The 12500-nt window shown below is 40.3% G+C and overlaps 1 protein-coding gene across 1 annotated transcript in view; it reads left to right on the top strand.

Moving 5' to 3' along the window:
- Positions 1-12500, top strand: part of LOC137997580 (contactin-5-like) — a 32932-nt gene that overhangs the window by 4519 nt on the left and 15913 nt on the right. Inside the window, exons 2-4 of the mRNA XM_068843658.1 lie at positions 4575-4673; positions 5632-6264; positions 7277-7825. Coding sequence (XP_068699759.1) covers positions 5730-6264; positions 7277-7825 — 1084 coding nt within the window. The 5' untranslated portion in view covers positions 4575-4673; positions 5632-5729. The remainder of the gene's footprint in view (positions 1-4574; positions 4674-5631; positions 6265-7276; positions 7826-12500) is intronic.

Raw genomic sequence — 12500 nt, 5'->3', positions numbered from 1 at the left:
CAGGTGATTTTGTGTCTATAGTCATAGTGAATCAACAAAGACCGCTTTGGAATGTGTACTACGTTGCGACTATAGTGGTAAGAAAACAGATAAATTTTCAAAGCGCGGTTTAAGATCTGAAAGATCTTCTTGTTCAAGCTTGTGTTGAGTGTAAAATATATCGAAAGCTTACCGAACGTCCAAACTGGTATTCTTTCACATTATGAAAAACTAGTATCAGTTTTGTGAGATATAATTATACTTTCTCGCTGAATAGCCACGTATGGAGCATAATTTCCCGAAGTGTGCTGAGCGGACAGAGGCGTAGCGTGAGATTTTAAAGGTGTACGCACACGAAAAATGTTTTGAGCGCTGAAGGTGCTCCAAAGTAGGGGGTTCTGGGGGCATGCTCCCCCAGAAAATTTTAAAACTTAGGGTCTCGGAAATTCCCTTTCCGACTATTTTTAAAGGACATTTCAATTTATAAATGCGACGGAAAATGCAGTAGTTAGTTGCTTTTTTAAATTTATTTATGTATTACTTTTTGTAAATTGATACGTATAATAATTAAAAAAAATGAAAATTTAAATTAAAAGGGGTTTTTTTTTACCCATCTGCTGAGTTTTCTCTGCAGCAAACTAAAACACAAACAGGGGGTTTACAGTACAAGAAAAGGGCGAGACGACGCAAACTCTGTTATAACATCATCATCATCAGATCATCATCATCATCATCATAACATATCCTTAAAAAAATAACCAGGAACTGGGGAACTGGTGATACGGAAGACTGACACTGTGTGGGGGCTTCGAAGGGTGGAGTGTTTATTATTATAATTTTCTTTCGTCCACTATTACGTTTCTTGCCGTTAAGGCCTGGCCAAACGGGTCCACTGAAAATGTTAGTGTAACAATATCCTCCAAACATGTTGCACTCCTTTGGCCACCATAATGTATGACGTAATTTATTGAACGAAGTTTGATTTCCATCAAACATCGTCTCAACATCATCCAACGTTTCTTTTGTTCTAAGGTGTGAACAACAGTGTTGCATTATTTTGGCCATCACATTCAACAGTGTTGCACGCGCGCGTACGCTGCGGCTATAGGTATCCATGGTTAATGGTTAATTCGTTGCATCTGTTTCGCGCGTTGGCACGTCAGTTAATGCTACGGAATGGTGAATGAGGAAAGTCTTGAATGTCTGGGCGACGAAAGCTTAAGCAATCTCTCTTCGAACAAATAGCCCTTCTCGTGTTCAAAGCTCTCAGGGGCATGGCACCAATGTATCTGCAGGATCTTTTGCAAGTCAAGACTCCGGGACGCTACTCCCTACCCAGTGACGCCCTGGGTCTTCTCAAGGTCCCTCACACCTGCATGGTGCAAGACCTTTGGAGACCGGTCATTTGCTGTTGCAGTTCCCAGGTTCTGGAAAAGCTGTCCTCTTGATATCACAGAGAGTGACTCCATTGATAATTTTAAAAGGATCTTGAAAACGGCACCATGGCGAGAGTTTTTTTAAGGATTCTGGGTAGATTTTGGTTCCATACCCTTGAGTCCAAAATTCTGGATCCAACATGTTAACGTTGCATTCGTTTGACCACCTCATTCGACACTTTTCAATAGCGTCCAACAATGTTGGATGGCGTTGCATCCGTTTGGTCAGGCCTGTAAGATACTGGAAATACTCACTCACAGAGACATCGGTTTAAAACTTGGCCCGATTTTATAATGACTTAAAAAAAAACCTCCATAGAATAAGGATTCCCGGATTTGACCTGTACGCACGGGTGTATGTGCGTATACGGACGCTACGCCCCTGGCCGCGGAATATCACCGGCTGGTCACCCATTCAGGTATTAGCCCCGTCCAACTTGATTTCTTTCACATACTTGAAGTTTGAAAAGCCAAAAAGACAATATATCGCAAAATGTTGGCCGATTAGGGCCGATTGTAATTTTTTCTTGCATGTTGGCACAGACAACTACAGCTAATCAAACGAAAATACTTTCCCACATAGCAATTATATACACAGACATCCTACACCCTGTCCCTGGGCACTGGTACCCTACAAAACCTGTCACTTTAAACTTTGTTTCATAGGATGGAAAATCATTCAAAGGATTTGCGGTAAATTTCTATTACGGATAACATTTCAACAATCAGACCGATAATGCTAATCGGTGTTACATTCATTACCCGTAAGCACATTTCCTCTCATTGGACTACCGGGTACTCTCGAGGACGTCCGGGGTGTTGATTAAATGTTTGCGGTGTAAGGAAGGAGGGTGGGCTTTAAATGGACAAAAGGCGTTTATTAGAGAGGGGCGTTTATTTCAAGTTAACTGGAAACATCCAAATGAAAGGTCATATTTCTATATCAATGTCCAAGTCGTTATCTGGATCAACAATGCTTTCACAATTGGCTTCGTTGACATCCAACAAAGAGGTGACCTGAAAAGGGCTTTGGGAGTCTGGGCTCATCCAGTACAGAGAGCTGTGCTAAATAACTTTTCCGATCCCTCTTCACATGATTGGCCGATCTCGAAGCAGTGAGTCATTGAATCTTCGGCCTTGTTGTTCCTGGATGCTATCGAGCCAGAACTAACTGATACAAAATTGCCCACATTCTGAGCGGCGAAATTAAGCAAATAAAAGAGCGATATCCGTACTTTAACCCTGAGATCGAAAAAGATTTAATTCGTACGCCATTGCCGTCTAAGCAACCAAGGTGTTAAATAAATTGCATGATTTTGCTTTACAGAGCATTTCCTCGATTTTTTTTGCATTTTATTTTTAATTATTTTATCTTTGGAGGGGGTAGGCGGGCGTCTAGTGAGAAAGGGGGCGTTTTTTTAGACGTTTAATGGATAGGAGGCGTTTATAAGATCTAGAGAGGGGACGTTTATTGAATCGTTTACGGTATTTTTATCTACACGAGGTTGAAGGTGACCTAGCCTCGGAAACATATTTTTTTTACAAGTTTTCAGTTCCAAAACGGTTGGTTCTGAAGATACAGCATTTTGAATTTCCGAATTGTCACTAGTGACACTTGACACTGAAATCCGTTCTGATTGAAAAAAATATGTCTTTCGTTATGATTTTTCGCAGTTTAAACGTTTCGCGAATTAAAAGTGAGCGATTCTATGGCAACAGGACGTCCGGATGTTTTTGTTGACTTATGGCCGCCATAATGGTGCACAACTGTGGTCCAACAACAGCTCCATACATACGAGCAACTGGAAATTCGGATTTGTCCGTTGACAATGCACCACTGTCAGATTCTTTTCACCGGTTAATCACCTCTTCTCAGATTGTGCTTCGATTATTAGCACGATATGGCTTTTGTGGAAGATTTCGATCATTCATCCCTTCAAATGGGAAACATTGTAAACAAACAAGAGCAGAACCTGCGGTCAAAGCTCTCCTATCGGGCAAGTATGTTATGGCTGTGCCACCAACTGGTTTCGGCAAGACCATTATTTATGAGATCCTTGTCTACGGGTGACCGAAATCAAACGCGATCCGATCGTGGTAATCGTTCCTCGTTACAGCATCATCGAAGACCAGATTCGGTCGAACGATTAACTATGGTTAATTGCCTTCGAGAAGAAAGGGAATTTGTCAAAGGAAATGGCTTCAAACAAGTATTCAGTCATTATTTCTGCAGAACAAGCTCCTTCTTCCGCCTTCAGATTTAATGATTGACGAGTCGTCCGTTCTAAACAAGAAGTTGTCCTTGATAGTTGTGTACGAACATAACACTGTTGAAACTTGCCAAAATACTCCAACATTCAATTTAACATTTATTCTGCAAATATGGTAAAAATCTGAGGCCTCTCTCTGCTTAAGTACAAGGAAAGGTTACGTTTATACAAACGTTGGCCGTGTAGCACTTATATTTTAAACAGAATTAACTGAAGAGAGTATAGTGTAACGTGAAGTGCTAGATTTCTATCCCATACGAACCATGTGAGCGTTAGCCCTACTGATGGAACAGGGCCCACACAAGGACAGAGAAAAACTCTGACCAGGGTGGGAATTGAACCCACGACTTCTCTCTGCTTAGCTTTTCTACCGCTCCTTTTCATTTACCGGGCATCGCTGGAGTGTCGAGCATTAAATTCAAAGTAAATATAGTAATTTTTTTCTGCGGTTTCCTTTCCGAACAGTTGACTGAATTCGACATGCGCATAAATATTCCCACGCCGTTACTGAAGTTATTTTGAGCGTTTATTTGCACTAGCAATAAAAAAGGTGGCACCATTTATCATATCACTTTCACTAATTAGATTAACAGATTTCGTCATTCTGAACGCGTCCGTTACAGCATCGGGTGCGGCGCCTTCTTTCTCTCCTCTTCCCAAGCCTCCCTCGGTCTTTTCATGCGTTTGCTTGACAAAACAGGACCGCCTGAGAAAAGCGGGCCGGTCGATTTATTTATGTCAAATCGATCTCAACGCGTTCTAACAAACGGATATGGGCTTTCGAAAACGTCCTTAGATTTTTGGTGGCTCCTTCTTTCGAAGAATGTCTTTGCCAAAGGAATGCTCATCACTCAGCCCCAGTATAGACTAGTCTTGCTTTTGTTTGCAGCTGGCTTCATCAGAATCGAGGTAAAAACTAATGATCAGGAACACAGACTGACAGCAGTTGAACAGATCCTTGCGAGCAAGCCAGATGCTTCTGCGAAGGGTAAATATTATTCTCAAGTCGAAGACGTTTTATAAAGTGTAAGGCCAATGACGGGTTGTAAATCAGACACATTTCTTTTATTTAACATCTCAAAGCCATGCAGTTACCGAAAGGAGAAAAGAAAGGAATTGGAAACCTGTGGCGTGTAAAGGGGAGGGCAGAGGAGATAGGGCATAATTGTCCTGTTTATGACCACTATTTTATGACATGTGACTTGTTTTACAACGGCCGATACCTCACATTTGAGGCTTTGAAAAAGGGAAACAAGACCTTGCGTAAGAATTCGCGCGTATGCAAGGCAGGATCCTTTTTGTAATTTATCCATCAAAACTGTCCTTCGCATACTCCGTTACTTCAGATTTCAAAGACGCCGACAAGTTTGTCATTTTGTCCAATTTGTATTTCCCGCTGGTAACGCACAGCCAATGTTTAGCAAAGGGTTAAAATATGGGTAAAATGGTCGCATTTTTGTGGATGATATCGAAAAGATAAGCAGACAACTTTTATATGTTAGCTAACAGGTATTGATTCAGCACTTCTAGACACTAATGCAGTTTATTGCAATGCATGTTCTATGCCATTTCTGCCTTTAGAGAACAAAAAAGAATTCCTTGATCCATTTCGATCTCATGATGAGCACGTGTTCCCATTCACCAAAATAATTTTTGCTTTCTCTTTTCCCAATATTTTCGAATTAATCTTGGCCGAAGGGATGCTGAATCAAATTTATTGTTTTAATATTCAGACATGAATTATATCCATTTAGGCGCCCGAGTATGGGTTGAACCTTAATTGGCTAAGACTTTCTCTCCGAGTTGTTTTTGTTATTGACACTTTTCCAAATGACTTTGTTTTGATCATCTTCTGATTTCCTTAGTAGAATGTTTACGTATGTTCTGCCTGTAGCACAGAAAAATTTGCTATCAGATGGTTTCATTTCAATTTTTTTGTCCCTCAGGTGTTTTGGGTTCCAAAACGAAGGAGGAAGTTGGCGAAGGAAAACTACGAAGATATATTCGGAGCATTGCAAAAGACGCAACCAATGAATCCTCCAGCATGAAAGAGGTATTAAAAGATGTTGTCACATCATTGGCAAGCTTTAACAAGTTCTGCCAAAACAGAGGAAACGAGTGTCCTCGAGGAAGGCCTGGTCCCCCTGGGAAGAGAGGTAGAAAGGGATCACAAGGGCTAATGGGTCCTGCGGGAAGAAGTGGAAAACAAGGAATTGTGGGACCACCAGGAATAAGAGGAGAAAAGGGAGTTACGGGAGATATTGGTCCACCGGGTATTCCCGGGATGAAAGGTGAACCAGGAGAAGCCATTTCAGCTCCAAAAGTGACGCTGTCCTCTTCTGAGCTGACTGTGAATAAAAGTAACTCTGCCTTTTTAATGTGTTCTGCTTCGGGAAATCCCGCTCCTCAAGTGGTTTGGTCCCGAATGAATGGAATGTTGCCTAGCAGCAGAGCTAGGGTCAGGTCAGATGGGCTGATGCAAATTGATGACGTGAGACTTGAGGATTCTGGGAAGTACAGGTGTGTCGCGCGAAATATTCTGGGAAGGAAAGAAAAAGTGGCCAATCTCATTGTACAAAGTAGGTGAAATAATATAATATAATGATGATTTCGAGTGCAATTTGGAATAAATAAGGACGAGTAATTTTTTCCAAAGAGGCACGAGTGCAATTTGTAGTCTGAAAAAAAAGTAAAAGTGCTTATTTATTCCAAATTGCATGAGATAAAATCATGTGATTAGTTATTAATAATATATATGAAAATACTCGAGATGGTTAAAAAGAGAGGATTAATGAGGGAAACATTGCGCCATAACTTGCATCATCCAGGGCTGGTGTTTGCTTTTAAAACAAAAGATTTGATTGCTTCTTACCAAACCCTATTCTTTATTAGACAATCATAATCCAGAATCTCGATGTGTAATTTGCACTCAGTAGTGTTGTACTTTTTGCATTGGTGTTACACTTGAGCTGCACCGCTCTTAGCCAATCAGAATGGAGTAGATAAAATAGTGATTGTTTATATCTTTTAGTGTGTTGCGCGTAATACCCTGAGAAGTAAATCAAAAGCACTCAGTCTTGTTGAACAAAATGGGTTTGTTTACCACACTTGTTTGTAGCCTACCTAAAGTATCGGAGAAGTAGGAATCGTATCAACAACAATCAGCTGCTGATAACAAAAAGCTATTGATAACAAACCAACGTGTGTACAAATCACGTTATCGACTACAAATAGCGAAAAACTGAATCAAGCCGTCGACAAAAAAATATTTCAGTTTTCCATTTCAAATTAAAACTAGTTTAGTTCTCAATGATATAGGCGGCCAGGATTGTTATCGAAAATTCCCTTTTTTCCCCGGTCTGTGAGCAAGGTAAGGATTACTAATGTCTATTTCGCAGTGACGCAAACGATTTTTAAAGTTAGCGGTTTTTCATTTTTTGTCGCTTTTATCCCAGGCTCCGGCAAAACGTACCGAATATCGACAACTATACTTTTCTTATACGGAAACACATCCATCCATTTATTTATTTATTTATTTATTTATTTATTTATTTATTTATTTATTTATTTATTTATTATGGGCTCACGCAGGTCGTCCAAGGGTCACTCTGTCGTTTGGTCCGTCTTACGTTGAAATCGGAAGAAATATCACTTTACCGGAATGTCAAGTGATTGGTTACCCTGTTCCAACAATCACGTGGCATAAAGTTTATGACATCCCGACGCAAAATAAAGCGAAAGCGAAGCATGGACAGCTCTCAATAGAAAATGCTCACAAGAAGGATTCCGGTTTGTACAAATGCACAGCATCAAATAAATTAGGCCAGGATTCAGCTGTTACACAACTTAATGTGGTAGAACTACCTCAGTTCACAGTTCGACCACCGGCGCAGTCTAAGGTAAAAGTAACTATGAATATAACAGTTCGCTGCCAGGCTACTGGAGAACCACAACCAGTAGTAACTTGGGTGAAAAGTGACAGAAATCTTCCTGGTGGAAGATCAAGTGTAAGCGATGATGGAACGCTAAAACTTTGGGATTCTAAAAAGGAGGACTCTGGCGTCTACACCTGTGTGGCGTCTTCTTATGGAGTTTTAAAGTCTTTTTCTACTATGAGGTTGACAGTGATTAATATTACGGGTAAGTATTATTTTGTCAAGATGGAGTTTAAAAAATATAAATCTACGATTATACTTTGTTCTATATGAGATGCAAGAAACAGTCGAAAAGGGTATGCACGTGTTGATCGAGTAGTGGAAGGAAGGTGATATTATACATCAAGCTTAATTAACTTGGTCGCATAGACCAATGCCAGCCAAACTTATGCTCATCGATGGTTAGCAGTTTGTCTCTGTAGGACCCGAAGACGTAGTGTAAGTCTTTAGCACTTACAATTTACTTCCTCCACGAGTTTAGTTTATTGGATATGATATGATTCCGGTTTATTGGATATGATCAAGAGAGTATGAAGGTAAGAGAGGTAATCCCTCATATTGGCCCTATTCCCATCGTAATCCCTCTTAAGTTATTTTTAGACCTCCTGCGAGATCCGGTATTCCCACGAGGGTTAACTGATAGCCAATCATATGTCTCCATATTTACCAGTCATTGTGTGGGAATTCGCTCAGCTGTCAACATTGGTAAGAATGGGGACATATGATTGGCTATCAGTTAACCCTCACGGGAATACCGGATCTCGCAGGAGATCTAAAAATAACTTAAGAGGGATTACGATGGGAATAGGGCCAATATGAGGGATTACTTCTCTTACCTTCATAATCTCTTGTATGATATGATTCCGGAATCCCCCAAAAAATACATTCAAAAATTCAATTTCTCCTTTTCACTCCTCAGTATGATAGCGCGCGATACGACAGCGTGATGGGTCGTCCTTCGCGCGTGCACACTGCCCTTGGTAGAAAATTTACAGGCACAGCCTCGACCGCCTCTTCCTTGGTGAGTGGCTGTCTTTATCGTCGCTGGCGTCTGAATCGCACTCTGACAGCTGCTCACCGATATCATCGGTTACTCGGTCGCCAATAGGTAACTCTTTCCTATACATGTTTAGAGTTCCTGCTGCATGCTTAATTAGCTTGGTGTTGTTCTGACGAACCGAGTGCTGTCTAGCGGCTTTGCCATGCTCGCTGGCCCACTGACGCATTGAATCCATGTCCTGCTTTGACATCATACGTGCCGGAAGACGCTTTAACTTTGGGATATTCCTTAGGGGTACCTTTGTCTTCTGTGTCTTACTCAAGACAGCATAGCTGGCATCACTATATGCCATATTTAAAAAAATGCAACCACACTTTTGAGTTTAAGGAACATGTTTCGATGTTTGAAACATAATCATCTATCATAGTGAGTGTAACATTACATTTTTTACAAGATAATCTGTATGATTCTTTGTATATTAAATGTTCGTTTTAAGTAGGTAAAATTCAAACTAACCAAGTGAACAATATTATAGAAAACATAACTGACATAACTGTAAAAGATAAAAAGTGTAATGCTAAACTGACATGATCAACTTGTTCGTTGAGTTCGGGTTTCAACCGCTCAATATGGACGCTCTCCTTGATTTTGAGTTGAGGTTGAATTATTAATAATTTTGAAGAAAGAAAAACAACTTCGTGTAAATGAGCACCTTTTCCGGGATAAAAATTCTCAAAATTTCAAGCATCTTAGTTTTTCTAAGAATTGTCAGGATAATTTTGATGTCTCGTGCTTCAAAATTGTTGATAATGCTACCTCTCTCTCTATCAACTCAAAATAGGAGTGCTTTCCAGACTATTTGCCATATGTAATAACGATCGCTAAAGATTAAAGTAGTTGTCAAGAGCTTCTCAATAAGCAATTGAGCATCGAAGCAATAACTGGTATGCTATGTCACCATGTGCACTTTCCTTTCATGTGCTTTGTTTTCTAGCATCGGGCTAAAACAAATACTCCCACTGTCTTCTCGTCTGCCGACTACCTAACAGTTTCAATTAGATAATTATTAATCAGACACGCACTGTAGTTCGGCTTGATTAGTGTTAACCTGGCTGATTCGCTTTCGCCACTGGTACGTTTAATTTCGTCAGTCAATTCCCGAATCCGGTCAATAAATTTTGCGTTTTCGCGAATCCCGGATCCCGGGATTACCCTTCCATACCTTGTACTCATGCAATTGGGCCCCCACAAAGACAGAGAAAAACTCTGACAAGGGTGGGAATTGAACCCACGACCTTCAGGTTACATCCCCACTGCTCTACCGACCCGAGCTACAAGAGGTCAGACGGGACCGAGGAAGTGGGAAATTAAGATGTCAATTTCACGGCAATGCATATGTACAAAAACAAGGAATGGTTACGTTTTACAGACCTATTTTGTACACGCTTGAAAATCACGAGTGATAATTCAACCTGCAGCCTTTACTTCTTAACATATGTTGACGAAATTAAATGGGAAAGTTACAGCTTGGACGAGAACTGAATTCCCGTGATATCAAGAGAAAATGAGGAGAAAGAGAGGGAGGCCCAGGGCGTTGGCCGGGATATGCCATGTCCACGAAAGTTATTTTTAGAAGAGCGGAAGTCTTTGTTCTAGCGGAAGTCTGTATTCCGAGACGTCCGCGTGCAGTCTTGCCTCGCTCACAGGTTTTTAGTGAAAAGAGAAAATGGCGGCGCACGTGGAAGGCTGATGAATATTTATTTTCTTTCAAACATCAGACCGAGGTTAGCCTGCATGCGGACGTCTCGGAAGACAGACTTCCGCTAGAACAAAGACTTCCGATCGTCTAAAAATAACTTTCGTGGACATGACATATCCCAGGGGCTGAACCGAGAGCCCCCCTCTCTGTCCCCTCATTTTCTCTTGGTGATATATATTAACCTTGAAAATCGTGTGCGTATTGACTTACTTTTGGCGTATTTTGAAGCAACTTGACAGGTCAATTTAACATTAATTTGCGAAATTCTCTAACCTATTCAATTTACCCAATTCGATATGGTTTGCAACAGATCCCTTTTTTTCTCGTGAAATATAATAATTTGGGAAAACAACAACAACAACAATTCTTTATTAGGCCCGTTTTAAATAACGCATTTTACATGTGCCGAATCTAATGCAAATGAGAAAAATCTATTCTTTTTCGCTCATTTCCATTAGATTTGGCCCATGTTACAAACTTTTGCCCACAATTAGCGAGGGCTATTCGAGACGGGCAAAAGAGGAAAAAAGAAAATTGAAAAGTCCCATAAATTATATTCAAGGAACAAACCTAGAAGCAATCTTTGACTAGTTTGTCGTGTGGTTTATATCCAGCTGGAGACCGGGAGACGGACTGTACTCAATACTGGGAGTAACATACAATCTTATGATTTTGAGAATTGTATTGTACCCACCGGGGTTGGACATTTTCTTTGTCCTTGTGTGGGCCCGTTTCCATCAGTAGGGCTATCACTCTCATGCTTCATATCGGTAGAAAACTAGCACTTCACATCACCCTCAACAGACTAAAAAGTCTGTTGAAATATAAGGGCTACACGGCCAACGTTTGTACGATAAGCCGCGTTGTTACAATCTCGTCCTCGGAGGCTAGGATCATTTTGGTTGGACAACGTTCACGTAACGTTGGTTCTGGGGACGAGATTGGCCTGGTTAAGGAGGTCGCATGCGCGTGTTGATGAAAACTCTTTTCATGGAAAAAAGATGGCCCAAAAAGGTATTCCCTTATGTCACCAATCCCATAATACAGTTCATTTTGCGGGTTATTTGCATTAGAGCAATGGATATCCAGTTCACTAAAGCATGATACAGTCCCAACAGTAAAAAACTTGTATCAGTATACACCAGAACAGTGGATAGCGTTCAAAGCGCGCCGTGATTGGCTACTCGAACTCCGAATATCCTTGCTATTCACCTCCGAGCAACTCGCGCGGGATGTGCGCTCGAAAATATTGTAATCGTTGGAGGAATAATGAGTGAAAATCATCTTTTTGTGCTATATTATCTCACTGTTTTAGTGTATACTAAAACAACTATTCGCCTCAGTGTCGATGGCTTCCTCGCCGCTTCGCGCCTCGATAAATATCCACCACTAGCCACCTCCACTGCGGTGAATAGTTGTTAGTTGGTTTTGTTTTCATTTTTCAGGTTAAAGCATTGAACACAATAATTTTGGATACTATATAGATAATTTTATCACGGATATCTGCTGATATAGAGAAATAAAACTCATTAGAATGTCACGAAAAGTAAATTGCGTAAGGAAGTGATAATTAAATAATAATTCGAAAATTTAATTGAACTGAAACCACTCCAGGTAATTTACACCACTATGACATATGCCTTTGGTTAGAAAATTGGAACAATAAAAGTAAGAAGGGGATGGCTGACCAATAATTTAAAAACTGTAACTAAGAACCACGGTAAATCGAAATGAACTATTTAGGCATAAGTCAATGCAACTCTAGGAGGCAATTTACACATTTGTGACATATGCCTCTGTTTAGAAAACTGGAACAGTAAAAGTGGGGAGAGAGGATGATTTATTTTGCTTACAAAACGAAACCAGTGGGTTATACACACTTAATATAATGATATTCACTTTGTTAGTTTGATTTTATCAAGGTATTTGGATATTAACATGATATCAACCCATTGATAGTCTCGTAGAATATCAAAATATCATTGCTCTCTCTCTCACAACTGAAATATGATATTATCAAACAGAAAAATATTTGATATATCAAAAATGATAGTGTTACTTGATATTTTGATTTTCTGCAATCCCCCGCATTTTTTTACGACGTACTGCAAAGGCCCTCAT

The sequence above is a fragment of the Montipora foliosa genome, chromosome 3 (assembly GCF_036669935.1).
Source record: "Montipora foliosa isolate CH-2021 chromosome 3, ASM3666993v2, whole genome shotgun sequence".
Taxonomy (NCBI): domain Eukaryota; kingdom Metazoa; phylum Cnidaria; class Anthozoa; order Scleractinia; family Acroporidae; genus Montipora; species Montipora foliosa.
Note: the sequence above shows the minus strand (reverse complement) of the source record. Positions and strands in the feature narration are given on the sequence as shown.